Source organism: Rousettus aegyptiacus, unplaced genomic scaffold (genome assembly GCF_014176215.1).
Source record: "Rousettus aegyptiacus isolate mRouAeg1 unplaced genomic scaffold, mRouAeg1.p scaffold_m13_p_1, whole genome shotgun sequence".
In the NCBI taxonomy this organism is placed as follows: Eukaryota; Metazoa; Chordata; class Mammalia; order Chiroptera; family Pteropodidae; genus Rousettus; species Rousettus aegyptiacus.
This window is the reverse complement of record NW_023416284.1, coordinates 133,618,760-133,638,410: the sequence shown is the minus strand read 5'-3', so window position 1 is coordinate 133,638,410 and position 19,651 is coordinate 133,618,760. Positions and strand designations below refer to the sequence as shown.

General features: G+C 31.1%; 1 protein-coding gene across 9 annotated transcripts in view; it reads left to right on the top strand.

The window, feature by feature from the left end:
- EPHA7 (EPH receptor A7) overlaps positions 1-19,651 on the top strand; it is a 156,333-nt gene that overhangs the window by 33,889 nt on the left and 102,793 nt on the right. For all 9 annotated transcript variants that reach the window (XM_016135612.2, XM_016135607.2, XM_036220128.1 and 6 more), the window contains exon 4: positions 19,173-19,328. In XM_016135612.2, coding sequence (XP_015991098.1) covers positions 19,173-19,328 — 156 coding nt within the window. The remainder of the gene's footprint in view (positions 1-19,172; positions 19,329-19,651) is intronic.

Sequence of the window (19,651 nt, the reverse complement as noted above, 5' to 3'; positions counted from 1 at the left end):
TATAGTGAAATATTAAAGGCCACCTGCCATGTTGATTTTTATAAGTATGAATGATGAAGAGATACTTGCCAATACTTTCATGAATAAGTGAAAAAAGAGAGGTTTTATATAGTAACACAAACTTTCAAATGGAAGTTAATAAAAGACAAGGCTTTTCTTTACTGGGTGGAAAGTTATCTGCTATATAGAAAGGCCTACTGAATGAAACATTTGTCCTCAAATTCCTTTTAATCTTCTGTGAGGTTCTGCCTGTTACCTCACTTGGAATAATGTGCCAATTTTGTAAGCATAAAGGGAATTTTATTCTTTTTTTTTTCTTTTTTTGTTTCTTTAGCTTCTTGAGGTAGTATTTCCTTGAATTTCACAGTACCTGCCTGTTTTTAGCAGCTCTAATTTCAGACTATCACTTTCTTGGACTAAAGTGTAAAAACTGATATTCTCATCTCCTTGATGGAGAATATTCAAGAAATGCAATCCCAGTGAGAGTGCTGCTTACTAATGGATATTTCTTTTCTTCAGGCATCTTAAAAAATTCTGTTTCTGTTTCAACTCTTTAATACCTCCCGTTTTTTATAAAAACAGATTAAATTGTCTGGTATCCATGGAGAAATGCTTTTGTGGTAGCATATTGCTTTTCTATTGTATATTGTAAGTGGTTGTTGTTCAAAACCCACACCTTAATAGTTTGAGTTAAAGTATTTTTCTTTGTCCCTAAAAAAAATATTTACTTTGTCCTGTGACAGAACTGAAGTATAAGAATTATGAGAGGTATAATAGGGATTGATTTGTTTGGTCTTTATGCTTTGCTTTTCAAAGTTAATTGGCCATTGTTCCTATAGATTGAACAAAGTTAAATGGAAATAATAATGGATTTAAAAAATGTATTGGAGATTGACATCTGTTTTGTAATTGTGACAAGGAACCCAGGTTCTTAGCACTAAAAAGAAGTGCTTTCGTTAGTGTGGAATAAGGTTAAAACAACAAAAATTTTTTACAGTTTTAAACTCAGTTTTAAGCAATTGTTACTATGAAATACGTTGATTCAAATTCTCTTCTAAAAACATTGGTAGAGAAGCTGGCTGGTAAAATTTCCCACATCTCACAACTTCAGAACTTCGGTGTGCTTCTAGGTTATGTAGTTATTACAGTTGTATACTAAAGTTAATTTTATGAAGGGGCTCATCACTGTAATTTCAGGACCTCTTAGAAAGCCATTTCCTTATGTTGTTGTCTCATTATAGTGATTAAGGTGACACTCATTTTGTTATTACTAATAGATTGCCTTTCACTCTTGAAAGGGTCTTGGTTTGGCTAATAAATTCTGTTGTCACCTTCCATATAAAGCAGTATTCTTACATAGTTTAGTATTTTTAAATATAAAGTTATTTTTACCTACCATATCCAAAATAAATGTATATATTTGTAACTGGTCGTTGCATCACTAACAAAAGTAATTATACTTCCAAAAAAGTTAAGTTGTTCAGCTGTGACTCAAGTTTTCATATTTCATAATAGTGAAGTGACTAATTATAGGGTTCTTTTTTTTTTTGAGTCAAATTTTTTAGAGCTGAAAATGTAAAGCACCTTATAAGATTGTCAAATGTAGCTAAATGGAAAGAAAAACTATGTTTTTTTGGAAGAAGTAATTCAACTTTTTTATTTGTCTGGGAATGTGCATTTAGTGTGAACTTGCATGAAGGCAAATTTGATTTTCATATTACATTAAATATTTAAGTTCCGATCATATTGCCAGCTAACCCATGCGAAACAATTTTAGCCTGGACAATGCTAATAGAGCTCTTCTTCCTGTATTACTTATAGTAATATAAGTGTTTAATTATAATTTCATTCACTTAGTTATATTCAATATAATAAGAGTATATGATTTTATTTCCATTGCTATGTGGAATGGTTACTGAATATACCTACAGGTTTATGCAATGATTAGAAAATTATACTTGACAGTAATTATGTGCCAGAATGTGTGATATACACCAAACAGCACAAGACTTTGGCAGAGGTCTGGACCCAGAAGAGACACACTGCTAGGAACAGAACTGGATTCAGAAACTGAGTTGCATTCTAAGCCCATTTTTACTACCTAGTAACATTGTAAATTGGCATAAATTACTTAACCTCTCTTAGCCTTCCCTTTCATCATCTGTCAAAAAGGAAATTTGCTTGCCCTGCCTATCATATATGGTGTTGCAGTGATTTACAATTTGCTATTGTAAATCAAACTGTGTTTTAATTTCCAGTATTTCAACATTTAATCTAGTATGTGCTGGATCATTGGAAAGTAATAATAGAAATTAGGGAGTATCTTGTAAAAATCTCTTGATTCTACCTCCTAAAGATTTGCTGAATGTCCAGTTTCCTATAAGCCAACTCATGTTTCCTGTTACAATCTGCCATCATCTTTGACCTGTATCACTACCACTACCTTCTCTTTATTCTCCTTTTCTGCCTCTTGCTAATACATTGTAGCTAGAGTGATCTTTCTAAATGGGAGTCTTATCATAATACTCTGTTCTTAAAATCCTTCAATGGCTTTCTAATCTTCTTAGAATAAAACAAAAACTTCTTAACTCCAGCCCTGGCCTTCTTTTCTAGCTTCATCGCTTACTTCTCTTCCACTTGTATTCTATATTCCAGCACATTGACATTCTGTCATTGCCGCAAATATGCCATGATCTTTTTCTTCTCTGCTCTTTCTTTGCCTGTGAATAATCTTTTTACACTTTAAAAAAAAAGTTTCTTACTTACTCTACAAGTTTCACTTATATCAAGAGATTTGCCACTTACCGGTGTTCCTACAGTGATCCCCTTTCAGAACACATCTTGGTTCATTATGATTGCTTGTATAATTATCCGCCTTCTATTAGACTGAGAGCTCTGTAAGGACAGGAACTGTGTCTGTCTTCCCACCCTGTCTGTAATCCTCATAATGCATACGTGTTCAATACATTTGTTGAGTGAATGAATAAATGAATGACTCTATAGAAAGATCGCACAGTAAATAAGGTGAGCTGTGAAAAATAATTTGACTCAGGGTTACTGTAATGAGAATGTCAAAAGAATAATGGACAGGAATTAATATGAGAGATAGAGGAAAGTAGAAACTTCAAGCTTCCTATTGAAGAAAATACAAGTTCAGGGTTGTTGTTGTTGTTGTTGTTGTTTTCTCTTTTGAATTTTAGGTTAGAATGGGCTGTATAAATGGAGATCCCTTACATGTAGCTGGACATTTGAAATAGGAGACACTGATAAGACAGAAGGAATGGTGGTGATAATAGTTCTGTCACCGTAAATCTTAAAAGCACTTTTTGGTTTATCAAAGCTTTTTTAATAGAAATTTCAAATGAGGTTAGTTTCTTAACAAAACATCTAATGTTTTAGCTGGAGAATTTTGAAGAAAAACTAAGTTTATGAAGATAAAACTAGCTTTTGTAATAAGGTTATGTTCTATTTTTGTTTAAACATCAAATAAATCTAGCCATAATCTTTTTTATCTTGTTTGGTTAGGAATGGCTCATTAACAAGGAAATAACTAGGACTCAGAAATAAAACTGACAGAGACATGTTTGTAGTAAAGTAGCATTTCTCAACAGTAGCGCTGTTTACATTTTGTGCCAGATAATTTTTTGTTGTGGAGAACCATGCAGAATGTTTATAACATCTCTGATGTCTACCTACTAGATGCCAATAACATCACCCCCTTATAGTTATAATAATCAAAAATGTCTGAAGTCATTGTAATATATTCCTTGGAGGCAAAATCACCCCTATTTGAAAAACAGTGCGGTAGAGAATTGAAAATTATATATCTGTATCACAGATGTGAAAATTTTGCAATGTATTGGAGCCTTGTAATTTGTATGTGAATTATTTCCAGATCTTTATTTGGCGATTATTAGCAAAATGTAAAGGACCAATGTGACTCCTCTCAAATATTGCTAGGAATGTAGAAGTAGTGAGGACTCGGGGCTACTTGTCTCAGAAAGCAAAGACTTATAAAGAATAGAATTGATAATGGAAATGTAAGAATAGGATGGACAAATAATTTGTGTTTTGACAATCTGCCTCAAAGATGAAAGTAGAAAGTACATGACTGCCTGAATCTTTGATTTGGGGCCCCGGATTAAAGAGTCGAAGAAGTTTTTTCATTTCCTGAAAGGTGGGTCTTCAGTTATAGGTTGTGCATTTGTGTATACAGTCATTATTTTTTCTCAGATGCATGCATTAATATGGACAGTGAATATTTATCTTATGATAGAAGGACATGGTTTTCCAGAAAATCATCCACATATATTTCTGTAGATGGGGGAAGCATCTTCAACCTTTTCTTCTCATACGTAATTATCAGTTGCTTTCTCAAAGGATTAATGTCAGTTGTTTGGCTGTAGACTACCAGTGTTGTGTTACTATATGATAATGAAGCCACAATTTGCCACTTAAACACTGCTGGCGACGGTATAGCATGCTTTCTGGAATGTGTCCTCTTGCTTTTTATCTTCAGAATTATTATTAATTATGAGAAGACTGTACCTCCTTCTGCCTAACTTCTCTTATATCCACATATCATAAATTTCTTATAATAAAAGTTCTGGGGGCATACTGGCTTAGGGAAATAATGGCAGAAGTCCTAAAATAATATGATTTTTTTTTCCTTTTGTAGTCATAAAGAAAGAGAATGGAAACTTTCATTTTTCTTAGTTGTCTTTAGGGAAAAAAAAGTCAAATTGCAGATGTGGCTGGAAAGCAGATTAATATTAAATTGTGTATGGATTATTACATCACTGTTAAGGGTAGCAAAGATAAAGCATGAACTGACTTGGAAAAAGTTGTATTATCATAGAAATTTGTTCTTTTTTTATTACTTTTCCTTAGTGCTCGTGCTCTCTCTCTCTCTGCGGTTCTTTTAATAGTGAAATGTTTTATCTGTAATAGCTGCCTGCAAGATATCGGAGCTTTTCTTGACCCTTTCAAATCTGAGTTTTTATCAATCATTCTTATGTTGTTTTATTTTGGTATTACATGGCAAGTTACACAGATTGAAATATGTGATTGGCATATTTCTTTTTATTGTGGAGTATAGCTAGAGTTTTAGCTCTACCTAAATAACATACCAACAAAATAAGTTTATCCAGAACAAAAACAACAGAAGGGAAAATAGATTAATTTTCAAAAACTATTTTTAATGACGTTATTTTAGATAAACATGATTTTTTTAGTTGTCGAAACTATTAAAGGAAATCCTAAGTTGAAACTTTCAGACATTTAGCTATATGATTTACATATTCAGGCAGTTAAACAGATTGTAAAAATATTGGAGAATATTGAGATTTGTATGTTTTAGTGGAAGCAAATTATCTTAATTTTTTTAAAAAATGATTTTTACTATGTTAACATACTAATAATTATATTAACTGGCATGTATAAAGTACTTAGTATGTACTAGGCGCTGTTATAAATTCTTTAATCCACATAGCAATTCTATTTGGGAAAAAAATAATGTTATTCTCAGGCAGTTTTTTTTTATCTATAGTGATCTAGTGGTAGGTCTAACATTTGAACCTAGGGTTGAACTCAAGGTGTTCAGTTCCATAGCCTGCATTCTTAAAGAACTCGTCTCTAATATTTTATAAACTTTTTCTTATTTATTAGTACATGTTCACACATACAAATTCCTTCTATCTTGGCAAATAAAATTGCAGCTTACATAAATATATGTAAAACACCAATATTCTGGGCATTATTAAAGACTTGCTAAAGCATGACACTCAGATGAAAGACTTCAAAGGACCAAACTCACGTAATATAAAGGAAATATAATTAACACTTTTGTAGTTAATTGGAAGAACATGATAAGTATCTTGTAAGATTATAATGTGGATATAACATACTCAGTATGTGATATATAAAGATATAGATATAGACAGAGACAAAAATCCTGTCTATAGTACTTAATTGTAGGAATGAGAAGACAGAGGAGGGATTCAGTTGCCTAAACCAGAGGTTAGATAAAGCTTCACTAAGGATGTGTGGTTTGGAATTTTAGCAAATAAATTTGTAATGAATCTTCCTCAAGGAATTAAGCCCCTCATAGCTAACTCCTTGATATAAATATCTCTAAATTTGAGCCTGACTCTAAAAAAATAAAAAGTAATGTTTTACTTAAATATCTTTTGTGATACTCCATGTTATTTTTGTGCTTTCTGTGGTTGGTAATTTAATATTCTATAATGCATGTTATTTAGTGATAAAACTTAGGAAATTTATAAAGATGCAATGACAATATCAGGTAAGAGCAATCAATGTACCTTATCTTGATTAAAAAAAAAGAAAACTGTTGCCTTCAAATTCTAATTTTGTAAAATCTTTTATAGCACTCCACCACTGTCTATTTATATGATGAGAGAAAAATTTCATTTTGAGAAAATTAAGAACTTCAAAACCTATATTGACACTGTGGCTAGATATATTCCTTTAACATCTATAACTTGAAAAGGTTTATCTTTTAAGCTTCTTACTTAAAGGACTACTAATTTAAACTACAAAGTAACCATGTCGAGAGTGACAAAATAAATAGTCATATTCTAACAAGGTTAGTCCTCTCCCCTTTGGCAAGGATCACCCATGGTCTTGTCGTGCCATAGGTATTAATGCTCATTATTGTGAAATGAAATAAAAGCATATGAAGATGTTCAAACATCAGATACGCCATTTTTCCATTGGTATACATTGTCTCACAAAGGTGTTTTTTTTTTTTCAGATTATTATACAATGTTAGATTATCCCTAAATTACATAGAACTAAGTCAATCACAACTTGGCTTCTAGACATTTTGTTTATTTAGACATATATATAACTAGTATTCTTATCAGTCTTTTGTTGAACATATACACTATAGGGCAATTCAACTTAAATGTTGAAAAAAATATATTCTGAATATATCATCTGACCCATTCCACCTGGTCAGGATTTTTCTGTGACACTATGTTTTCACAGTGTATCATATTCTTTTTTTTTCTATATATTCTTCACCATTTCTTTTGAGTGCAGTCTTTGAGCTGCTTCTTTACTTCTTGTCTGTATTATGGTTAGTATATATTTATATTTTTTCCAAACCTTTAGATTGGTTTTGAGATGATTTGATTATAACTAGGAGATTTTATGCTTTATCAGCTTTCTGTCCATAATATTATATTACGACATCATTGGTGTAGAAATACAGTCAACTATTTTAGAGAATTTTCAACAAATTTTTTATTTGCAAATGTACACGTTTACATTATTATCCTTTACCTTGAGATTTAAGTTTTAACTTGAAAAAAGTGAAATATTACATATACATATAAATAAGCTTTAACCCTTAATTTTGTCATGCCTCTCACCCCATAGGTCATTTGAAAAATGAATTAATTTATCTTAACAACACATGAAATTGAATGGGAAAAAAATTTACAGAAGAGTGTGTGTATGTATGTACACACACACACACACAAACACACATATATGTATATATATGTGTGTGTGTGTGGTTGTGCTCATGTAATAGCACATTGTATGAAAATTAGTTTTTTGTTTACAATAATCATTTTTAAAATTTAAAAGACAACTGGTAAAAAATAAATTGAAGTAATTTTTCATAATGTAAGGCATTAGTGATATTTCTGTGTTTTCCAACAGAAATGTTAATTACAAAAAAAAATTTATTTTAATAGTGGCTTGTCTGGTTTCAAATCACTAACAGAAATGAAAGAATTTGTGTACATTCTAGAATATAGCAAATCTAGTTATCTAAAACTAGTATATTCTTGTTTTGGAGTTCAGAAGATGAGTTAGTTATTCTTAAAAAAAAAAAGGAACTAAACTAGATGTCTTCTTACATATCTAACAATTATGTTTTCTAGACTTTGCTAAAAACATATGAAATGATATTCTAGTAGTACCTACATTATGTGTTTGCAAAATGCTGTGGATACAAAATGGAGAGGATATAAATAGAGCTGTGTCAGATTATTTGCTTTGTGTGATGATAAAAGTTAATGATGAATTGATTTTCTATTATTAAGGATGAGAAAGTATGCGAATCAACTTAGAGAATTTTACTATTTTATATCTAATAATTCTGCTTATCTCACATATATGTAAATGCATACATAGATATATACATATATAATACATGTCGATGTATGTGTATATGTTTGCTTTGTGTGTGTGTGTATAGTTCACTTCTTTTCTGAAAAAAAAGATTGAGCTTAACATCATTTGTTATAAGGGTTTATTTATTCTGCCTGTTATTTCTAAGAATTAAGGATTGGATGAATCTCCTCATTGCATCTTTTTTTGAATGTCATGCTTCAGGGTAAGCTGATTTTTTTATGATCTTCAGAAAATTTTCCACTGACATAACAGAAATGATTATTTATCTCCCCACATGTTCAAATGGCCTTAAACTGCTTTAAGGTTATTTGCTTCACAAGACAGTATTGATCCACATTTTATAACTGACTAAATAAGAAGAAAACATAGTCTTTATAAAATAGCTAAGAAGAATGCTTTAACTGATGATTTTGTTTTAATCATTTTAAAATCACTGCTGAAAACTGATAGTGAAAATCCATGTGAGACTGCTTGAAATGGAAGGACTGCTTTTTATTTTAAGAGACTAAGATGTAGTAATTATTTTATTCTGGCTATGGATCTTACTTTTCTACAGATATGTAGATTTAAGTATATTGTAGGTGAAAAGCTTGTTATTTATGAATCACACAAAATAATCTAATTTTAATTATTTAAATTGAACTAAAATGTTCATTAAACATAATGAAATTGCAAGCATTTGTGTTTATATGCATATATCCTATCTAGATGAAGTTTTTGAATTTGAAGTAACCTGCCCTTACAGAATATTCTGATAATGCCAAATCCACTATTAGCCTCAACAAAAAATAAATTGCCACAAATAGCTCTCCAGTTTATATATAATTGATCAGTTGTACGTCCCTATACATATATCCTGCACGTCTACCTGTGCTGGGTAGTTTTCTCACTGAGTAATTTCTCACAATGATGAAATTACTTAAGCTACAGCTTTGGCATGAAAGGTGACTTTAGAGTCAACGTTCACCACTGAAATACAAGATAATTGATAATTAAGCACGTTGTAAAGGAAACAAATTAAGGCACAATATTTATAATTTATATAAGTGATTTCATATGAAATATCAGAAACACTTAGCTTAAGCACATAATCTAATAATTATACTATTTCATGTTAAGTCAAAGATAATATAATATTTAGATATCATCATATTTGTCTTTTGGCAGATAAAAATTTGGTCTATTGCCTAGCATAATGCAAAGAGTAGGCAAACAATTATTTAGTCAGGGAATGAATGAGTAATTTAGCTATATTTGCCTAATAATTAACTTGTATTTCTTGTTCACATATACATCTGGAAATGGGGAAGTGGCTCAGTGTTGACCACGGGTAGAAAGTAGAGTGAGATCAAAACTTTGCATGGGAATTCGCATTGTGAAATAATCGTAATAGTTAACCATTTATTGAGTGCTTATTCTCCATTAGGCACTGTGCTAAGTTCTGCACATGAATTATGTACTTCAATTCACAATAGTCTTAGGAGGTCATCTTATTATTAGGTTTCTCTGCAATAGATGTGGAAAAACTGGGCCCAGAGAACTTAAGCAAATTTACAAAGTCACCCAGCTAGTACATGCTGGAGGGGAAGCCAAAATCATAATTTATACAAATGACAAGCTGTATTAAACCTTATGTGATGAAATTAACAATAGCTATCATTCAGAATATACGTTTTATCTTTTAAGAAATGTTGTTTTAAAAATTATTATGTTAAAACGAGTATTAATCTTCCGTGAGAGGAATTCTCATTCATATAGTTTACATTATTTTGTATGTGTAGAGCATGCATTGTAACCTTTCTCAATTGATATGTTTTCAGAACTGTGAGGAATAATTTATCATGAAAGTGAATAATAAAAAAGAAATTAAAAAGCATAATAAATATAAGAAAAATACTTGAAAATAAAGTTGACAGTAGCATAAATGCTATAGTAAATTGTGCCCCCGTCTAAAATCTTCCTAACGCTAATTACTGTTTAAGAACTCTCTTTGTCGCAGCCTCTTGTTCATGATGACATGACTTCAAGGAAATCTTTTAGAAAAATTAAATAATACTATCATAAATAAGCCACATTTCTTAGTTACTACAAATAAGTAATGCAAAGTTTGAATTTGGTCAGCTAGCTTCCCCTAATTTAAGTGTTTTTAGTCCATGGTGACCCCACAGTTATACTGTTTTGCTATAGACTTGAATTAGACTTCAGGTTACTGTATTTTAGTTCTTTTCTAGTGGACTTACTAAATCCTGAGATTTCACTTTGTTTTCTTTATCTGTAGATTGATCTCTTAGAATGGACCTCTGAGGACAATATTAAGATCCAAAGGGTCTGATTTTATTTTGAATCTTTCCTTTTGTGGGAGTTGATTTTTTAAGCGATTTGCATAATTTTAAAATTTTATTTCTAGATCCTTACTTGCAGGAATTGGAATGACTGTGCATATCTCTGGGAACACACACAGGGTTTGACAATAGAGGCACAGTGAGAGTTAGGAGTGAATCATTAGGCAAAGGAATCCCCGACATGGGGGTACATCTCGGTCAGGAGCGGCATACAGAGAGCCCTTTTAGAACCTCTTTCACACTCACGCTGAGGCATCACTGAAAGACTAAGGGGGTGTGTGTTGCTTATGGAGTTTTGAGAATATGGTGATGTTGGTAGAAACGTATGTGTTTTTAAAGCATTTCATTGAAGACATTGTAGGAATTTTAACAGCTAGGTAACTGATTACCGCGTTATCATTAAAAAAAATAATAACCTTTTGCAAATAGAAATATGAAAATGACTAGTATGTATATAGCATTTAATAATCAATAACAAGGAAACAAGGACATTGAAGCCCAGAAGTGTGAAGGCTTTGTCCAAATTACACGCAAGTAAGCAGTGAAGTGGATTTGAACACAGATAATTTTGTTAAAACCCAGTTCTATTTGGCTGTATCATATTGCTTCGTTAGCGTGGCCTAATATTGATAAATGAGAATAAGAATGCAAAAGAGATTTTGAATGTTTAGTGACATCAGGATTACAGTGACATTACAGTAAAATAAAGAGTATTTTGAAGCTATACCTCAGCAAAATTCCTAGCATATTTCAAACCTATTATTTAATAAAGGAGAAGAAATTGTATTTGATAATGCTTTATTTTATTTCCTTTTACAGTCTAAAAATCTTAAAAATGAAACTTTTAAAACATTCTTATTTTATATTTCTTTTTCACTATGTAACATCAATAAAACATTATGTACTCAAATAACAAATAAATAACTTGTATTTATAATGCCTTGAAATTAATTTTGCTTTTTAGCTTTAAAAATCCCCAGTTATTTTTAGCACTTGAATGCCTGTTATCACAGACTTTATACTGTTGCATCATTTTTTTTCCGAACTCTTAAAAGTTAGTTGTAGGATAATTTGGATGGTGCCTCACAAACTGTAATATACTCATTACATCATGTTGTTTTTTATCCTCCCTGCCCACTGTTCATTCTCAATGTAAAAAATCATAGCATATCAGTGACAGGAGGTCTGGCTTTTAGGCAGACTTTTGTAATTATTCCCACCGAGGCACCGTCAATAGGATTAAAATACAGAATTTGGATCTGTCCATCCTAGATGAGGTCAGTACTTTGCACAGTGGGAATACTATTTCTACAAGCTGTGTTTTTCCTTTTGCATTAAAGAAGCATAGACATTAATATGACACAAATATTTGAAAGCTCCTATGGAAACAGACTAGCTTTGCCTGAATTAAGTAAAATGTCCATCTGCAATAAATAAAATAACAGCATTCATTAGAATCCCTAACTATGGATGTTTGTACATTCTACAATAATATTAAAGTCCAGAAACTTTCAATTATGAAACAGTCTACTTATAGTTCATAATTAATAAACTTTTTGCAGCTGCATAACTGTGGCCGGAAACATCTGCAAAATCACATATGTTACAGACACATACACATAATTCATTCAGAAAAAGTTCAATTGTGCTTAAAATCACGGGTCTGGCAACAGAGTAAGACCTGAGGACATGGAGTCTAACTGTATTCATTTAGTTCACGGGAGGAGAATGAGAGGGGAGAGGAAACCAACCTTTGTCTGGCAAGGTGATGTGAGTAAATATTAAGTGTTTTTAAGGCTTATTCAGATATTTACTCAAAAATTGCTGTATATATAATGTGTCAAAAGTCTCCCCCAAATATAAAGATTGGTATTTATAAGAATCTATTAAGTTATAAAATTACTCATAAAATTGCTACTCCTCAGATAAAAGATAAATTACTATTTATGTAATACTAAAAGTAAGAAATAGGTAAAAATAATATATTGATTATAGATTTTCCAAATTTTAAAATAATTCATAGTTAATTTTTATATCTAAATACAGCTTTATAAAATAGATAAATATAGAATATATGTGTTAGAAAGGCAAAGTAATATGTCAACACATAAAATGTTTTTGTTTTTTTTCGCTTACGTAAATGTTTAGTTTAAAGTTGCATTGATGAATTTTATAATATATAACAGTTTTACTGTTATTTCCTGTTATAATATATAACAGTTTTACATACCATATAATTCACCCATTAAAATGAACAATGCAGTGGGGTTTTTTTAGTATAGTCTTAAATTTATGCAACTATCACTACAAATCAATTTTAGAACATTTGCATCACCGCAAAAAGAAACTCTGTACTCATTAATAGTCACTCACCACTTCTCACTGTCCCATCCCTTAGCAGCCACTAATCTACTTTGTCTCAATAGATTTGTCCATTCTGAATATTTCATATAAACAGACTAATATAATATGTGATCTTTTGTGACTGGATTCTTTCACATAGTATTATGTTTTTGAGGTTCATCCATACTGTATCATGTGTCAACATTTAACTCCTTTTGATAGTTGAATAATATTCCATTGTGTTTATTCATTTACTGATAGATATTTGGGTTGTTTCCACTTTTTTGACTAATATGAATAATTCTGCTGTGAACATTTTTGTGCATGTTTTTTGTGTCATATGTGTTTTCACTTCTCTTGGGTATATACCAAGGAGTGGAATTGTTGGATAATACGGTAACTATATTAACCTCTTGAAGAACTGCCAGTTCTTGCAAGGTGGCTGCAACATTTTACATTCCTAACAGCAGTGTATAAGTGTTGTGATTTCTGCATATTCTTACCAACATTTGTTTCATCTGTCTTTTTTATTATAGCCATCCTTCTTGTATAAGTGATATTTTATTATGCTTTTGTTTTGTATTTCCCTTATGGCTAATAATGTTGAGCATCTTTTTGAATGTTTCTTGGCCATTTGTATCTACCATAGAGAAATATCTGTATAGATTCCTTGCCTATTTTTTTGTTGTCTTATTAATGAATTTTAATTTTAATTTTAATTTTTCTTAAAATCTAATTTGTTACCTTTCTAAATTATACCTCATTTTACATCCCTCATCAATTTTTTTTGGAGCTATTTTGTTATCATGCATTCTTTAGAGACTTTGATAGTCTGAGAAAAGACATAGAACCTTCAGAATAATGATTCTGGAAACCTGGAAAACTTTTGAAACATAAAAAATGTCTAGGCTCTAGGAATGATTCAATTACTGTGATAGGGCCAAGGCATTAGTGTCTTTTCAAAACATCACTAATGTGCAGTCATGGAGCATAGTTAAGATAATGGAGTATCAGTGCCTTAAAGTCCAGGATGATGTCAGATATGTCTGAGATTAAAATCGAGCTTAAGATTTCCTAAAAAATATCTCATTAAGAACCAGGAAATCTTTCTTGGATGTAGAAGAATTTTATAAGTATCTGGGATAACCAGTCAGTGAGAGGTTCCTTAGAAATATAATCAGATAGGATATTACTCCCGCTTACCCTTATAATAAACCTAAAGAACCAGAGCAAGTCTGAGTATCTGTACCCTCATTCAAAAGGAAGAGATATTCCATTTCACCTAATTGCTTAGCCTAAAGGGTGGAGATCTGTCTGTGGCTTTTAGGGATGGCCTTTAGGACTGACTGTTCATTAACAGAGTTGTTTACACCAGTACTGTGATTGTCTCACAAACTGCCTCATGCAAGTATATACTCAAAGACTTGGAATCCTGTTGCTTAAACGCTTAACATCCCTTGACGACAACTATGGAATATGTGATTGTTAGTAGAGTTTAATTGAGATTCAGAATATAAGAATTTAGTATCAACTCTCTTATGTATTTAAATAACTCCAAAATTTTGTTGCAGTATTATAATTCTTAAGCACTTAATTTATAAATGGGAAACCCTATTGACTTCTATGTTCCTTTGAAAATAATTTAAATTCCAAATATTGTTTGAACCAATTTAGTTACATGGGGACAGTATTCTTAATGAAAAATAATTGAAATTAAATATAATTACATTTATTTTATAGCAGCAGATACTATAACAGATCCTGGAACGTAGTATATTGTGGATATATTACAGTGGATAATATTGATACTGATACTGTCTAGGAAACAAGTTTCATGTGCTTACTAACTTGTTTTTTTGGTGGTTTTCCATTTAAAGAACAGACTAAATTAAAACTTGTTAAGTGTATGAAATCTGACAAGATCGTGGTTCTTGGCACTAGGTAAATGAAGTTATGTAATTCTATTCATTAAGGCCCTAAGGACTGGAAGAAAAGAAAAAATAGTTAAAAGAATCAATTCTAGGCCTTTGGGATAACACTGGAAAAAATATTATTATTAAAATAATAGGTGAAAATTTATTTTTACAAAAGTAATGAAATGTCAAAAATAAATTTTATACATATTCCTAATTTTCATCAGTATAATGAAACATTACCTTAAAACGATGTTCAGGTTAAAAAACAAAAATATCAAAAGAGAGGAAACTAAAATGATGTATTTCTCATTGTATCTAACTTTCCCATAGGCATGTACTATATTAATTAAAGTTTGGTTTGAGTTCAAATGCTATTGAACGAATGGAGAAATAAGGCAAAGGAAAAAAAGTTTTGAAACTACTATCGCACAATTCCTAGAAAGTTATTTTTGTATGTTTTGTAGTTATGTGTGAAGGGAATTTATATTTGAGATTTCAGAAGGCATTTACCCCTAAAAGCTTTTTTACTAATACGTTTTAGAAAACCAGCTGCATTTATACAGAGGAAAAATTGCCTTGATTTCCATGTAGACTTTTTGGGAGCAGTTAGGGAACTCATCTGGTTCTTCCTTATGTGGTTGCTCTCAGATATGCCACTTTACCCCCATTTTTCTCACTGAATATTTTATTTAAGCTATTTTGTATAGATATGTTGTCTAAAATTTTAATTTTAAAAGCATTTGTTACTTCCTTCCCAAATTTTTTAACTACCCAATTGCCCACTATTATCCTCAGAGACACAGCTTATGTTGTTGTATGTTCTGGGCTTAACTCTTAACACCATAGCTACAAAGATTTGTACAGTAGTCTCCTTTGATCTACATGGGGTACATTCCAAGGTCTCCAATAGATGTCCAAACCCATGGATCGTACCGAATCCCATATATAATGCTTTATTCCTATATGTACATACTTATAGTAAATTTTAATTTATAAATTAGGAACAATAAGAGATTAGCAATAACTAACAATAAAATGGAATGATTATAGCAATATATTGTAATAAAAGCTATGTGAATGTAGATTTCTCTCTTTCCCTCTCTCTCAAAATCTTGTTGTACTGTACTCACCCTTGTGCTGATATGAGATAATACAGTGTTTATGAGATGAAGTGAGGTGAATGAAGTAGGTGATGTGACATTTGTTAGGCTACTGTTGACCTTCCCACAATACATCTGAAGGAGGATCATATGCTTGGGCTGATCCTGGATCGTGGAGGATACCAGATGACCATGGGTAACTAACTGAAACCATGATAAGCAAAACCACAGAAAGCAAAAGCATGGATAAGGGATGAGAGGGCACAGTTCTTATTTTTAATGACTCTAAATGAATAATTTCCTTAGAGGTTAAGTGAAAACTGTCATGTTACAACTCATTATTTTCAATATTAACTGAACCGAAAGAGAATATTACTTCAAAGAAAAAAAAATGTTAAGACTTTTATGACCACATTTTTCCAGGATTGTCTCTATCATTATCTATTTAATAATAGCCATACGTGTACTCCATAATTTTGCAGGCATTGTCAGTACCAAAATTAATAGTGAAATTGAGAATACCTATTTAATATCTCTTCTGTAAGTTGTGCTAGGATATTATTTCATAGTTTTCTAAATTAAAAAAAAATAGCTTTAAATTAGTAGTAAAGGCCATAATAAAAGACCCATTGAAAATTAATTTTTAAGGTTGCTAAAGCCCTCGAGGACCATTAAGTATGAGCCAAACTTTGGTTCATTCTGCAGTCAAGGCTGATGGAATAGCATATGGCTGAGTATCAGTAGTCCTGTGTTCTAAATCCAGTTTTAACCTAGACAAACAGAATTATTCGAAGAACTCAGGTTACTTTTGCTTCAAATCTGTTTTCCAATCTGTTAAAGTGGTAGCAGAATTTAATGTAATTTGAAAGTTGAGTGATAAGGATTTTAAATTTCTCTGCATTAGGTATCATATATATTCTGCAAATCATGTATGTTGAGCAAAAAATGCACCTCCTTATTTGTGAAAAAAATGAGAGTAAGCCTTTAGTTAGAGGCTTTTATTTGCAATGGGAGAATGAGGATTCTGAGGCTTTCCACTAGATAGTTGGCTGCCTTACCTTGTAAATGTTAAATCATGTTGCTATTGTGTTCTCTATGTCTCTGCTTCCTAAACTCCTCTCCCCGTAAAAAGTAAATACATAAAATCATTAAAGACTCAACATACACCTCTCTATCTCTCTCTCCCTCTTTTCCGTCTTTCAGTCTCTCTTTCTCTCTCTCTGTCTCTCTCTCACTGTCTCTCTCTCACTGTCTCTCTCTCTCTGTCTCTCTCTCTCTCTGTCTCTCTCTGTCTCTCTCTGTCTCTCTGTCTCTCTCTCTCTCTCTCTCCTCCTCCTCCTCCTCCTCCTCCTCCTCCTCCTCCTCCTCCTCCTCCTCCACCTCCTCCTCCTCCTCTCTCTTTCCTCTCTATCTCTGTTTCTGTCTTTCTCTTTTTTAATTATCGGGTCTTAATGTTATCAAGCTGCAGGTTGTAAAATATTGCCTTCTCTATTTTATGGATGTTCTGTCTGATCATTGAATTACAGATAATACATAGAACAGGAAGCAGTGAATATGTAAATGAATTTCCATTCTGGTAAATTCTTTATCCTACCAGGTAACCATTCTTTTGTGTGGCAAGATAATATCTTTAGAAACATGTTTAAGTGTTATATTTTTGTTATATTATTTTGTAATCAATCTCATTGTTCTTTTTGTGCCTTAGATTTTTAGTAATTGCTACTGAAAATTGCTACTGTGAATATGCATTAAGCTTCTCTGCCTAACATATTGTGAGTGTTTTCCTCTTGTATGAATTGAGAGAGCCAACTAAAAGACTAACTTCTGAGGGCAGTAGTGGATCTTATATTTACAAAGAGATGATTGTAGTTCTGTGTTCCTATCTATCACTTATCTATCATAATATAACATATCTTTAAATTAAGTTTTTAAGTTATCTAAAATATCTTTTTCATATAAAACAGCCTATATTCTTGAAACTCAGATGAGTCTGAACTTTCAGTTATATCAGAATTATGCATTAAATCATCAACATGTGAATAAAACTAGAGAATGACTCAACTTTTTTCTGGAGAATATGCCATCTCTATTAGATAGAATTGTTTTTCCCACCCAGGAGTAAAAATGTGGTTAAATTACTGAATAATGCCCAAGTTGGCAACATTAAGTAAACTTGAATATAATAAATTAAAAGTTATAATTGAATTTTTGTTAAAGACTCATGAATCTTTATAGATATAGGTTATTAATTTATATTTGAAGGTCACTAAAACTTAGATATTCACTTAATAAAATTGAAGGATAAATTGAATTTAACATATTCAATGTATAATACCATCTATTAGTAAAAAAATATTGAAATAATGAAAATTTAATATGCTAAAATTTTTTGAATGCTATATATATATATATACACACACATATATATGTATATATATATAAAATATCCAGTGATAGTAAATACTTCAAGGTTACTTGATTTAATAACAAATAGGATCTAAGTGAGTAAAAGCAACTTCACTAGGAGGTTATCGAGATGTTTTCTGTACCTGTCTATTTGTTACTCATAGCAGTTAGTGTCTGTGTTAGTGTTACTGTACCCTAAATGTCTCTCAGCAGAGGAGAAATAGTTCCCATCCGTTTACAAGGCTTTCTGCTTAATTCTGATAAAATAAGTTTCTACCTATTCATGAGATTTCATTATTTTAAGTAATAGGGAAATTCAATTAGTGGAAAACAACCTTGTAAATTGGTTGCAATTCTATCTTAAAGTTTCCTGAAAATTCAAACAAAATACATTTTCTCTCATTTTCAGATGAAATTTTTACATCATTATTATTTCTCATAGGTGATTAAAATTATTTTAATATTTTATTATAAATCAAATTAACACATGCAAAGTTAATTTACAGCTATATTTGATAATGAAAACATAACTTTAAAGTGTGTTAGTGCAGATCAACAAACAAGTTAATTATATTGAAATAGAGTTACCCTGAATCAAATATCCTAAGATTTTGTCTCGATAAATGAGGCCTGTGTTTAGTATGGGACTCTAGACTTTGGACTGTGGTAGCTACAGGTACAAGTTTGCTGTATCACTTGGTTCTTGATATTTTATTTTAAAACGTAGTAATATAAAATTGAGTTATTGATATACACTTAAACAAAATTGTATCAGAAAGAGCTTGTTTTTTCACAAATTGAATTTCATATTTTATTCTTTGCTCCATATTACTAAAATTTAAAAACAAGTCTTTTTGATCTCATGCTTCTGTTTTCACTTTCTTTTGCATACCTAGCCTGTGGCCGTGGGTTCTACAAATCTTCCTCTCAAGATCTTCAGTGCTCTCGTTGTCCAACTCACAGTTTTTCTGATAAAGAAGGCTCCTCAAGATGTGAATGTGAGGATGGGTACTATAGGGCTCCATCTGACCCACCATATGTTGCGTGCACAAGTAAGTTCATAACAGTAAAGTTGAGGTTTTTCAGATCCCTTCCACTGGTTTGTATTATTGTAGCATCATTGAAATAGGCATCAGATTTGTGAATACATCCTTAATTATTAAATATTTAAAAATTTTTCTTCAACTGATAAGGCTAAACAATAGCATAAAATAGATATATCTTGCATCAATTTTAATTTTATGTCTGCAAAATCAAGATGCATTTTAATATTTTCACATTTAATAGGAATTATAAATAAAATGTAAAAGTTATTTAAGTATTACAGGTATATGAAATGTGATTAAAAAGTAAAGATTTCTAAATTCAAATTCCA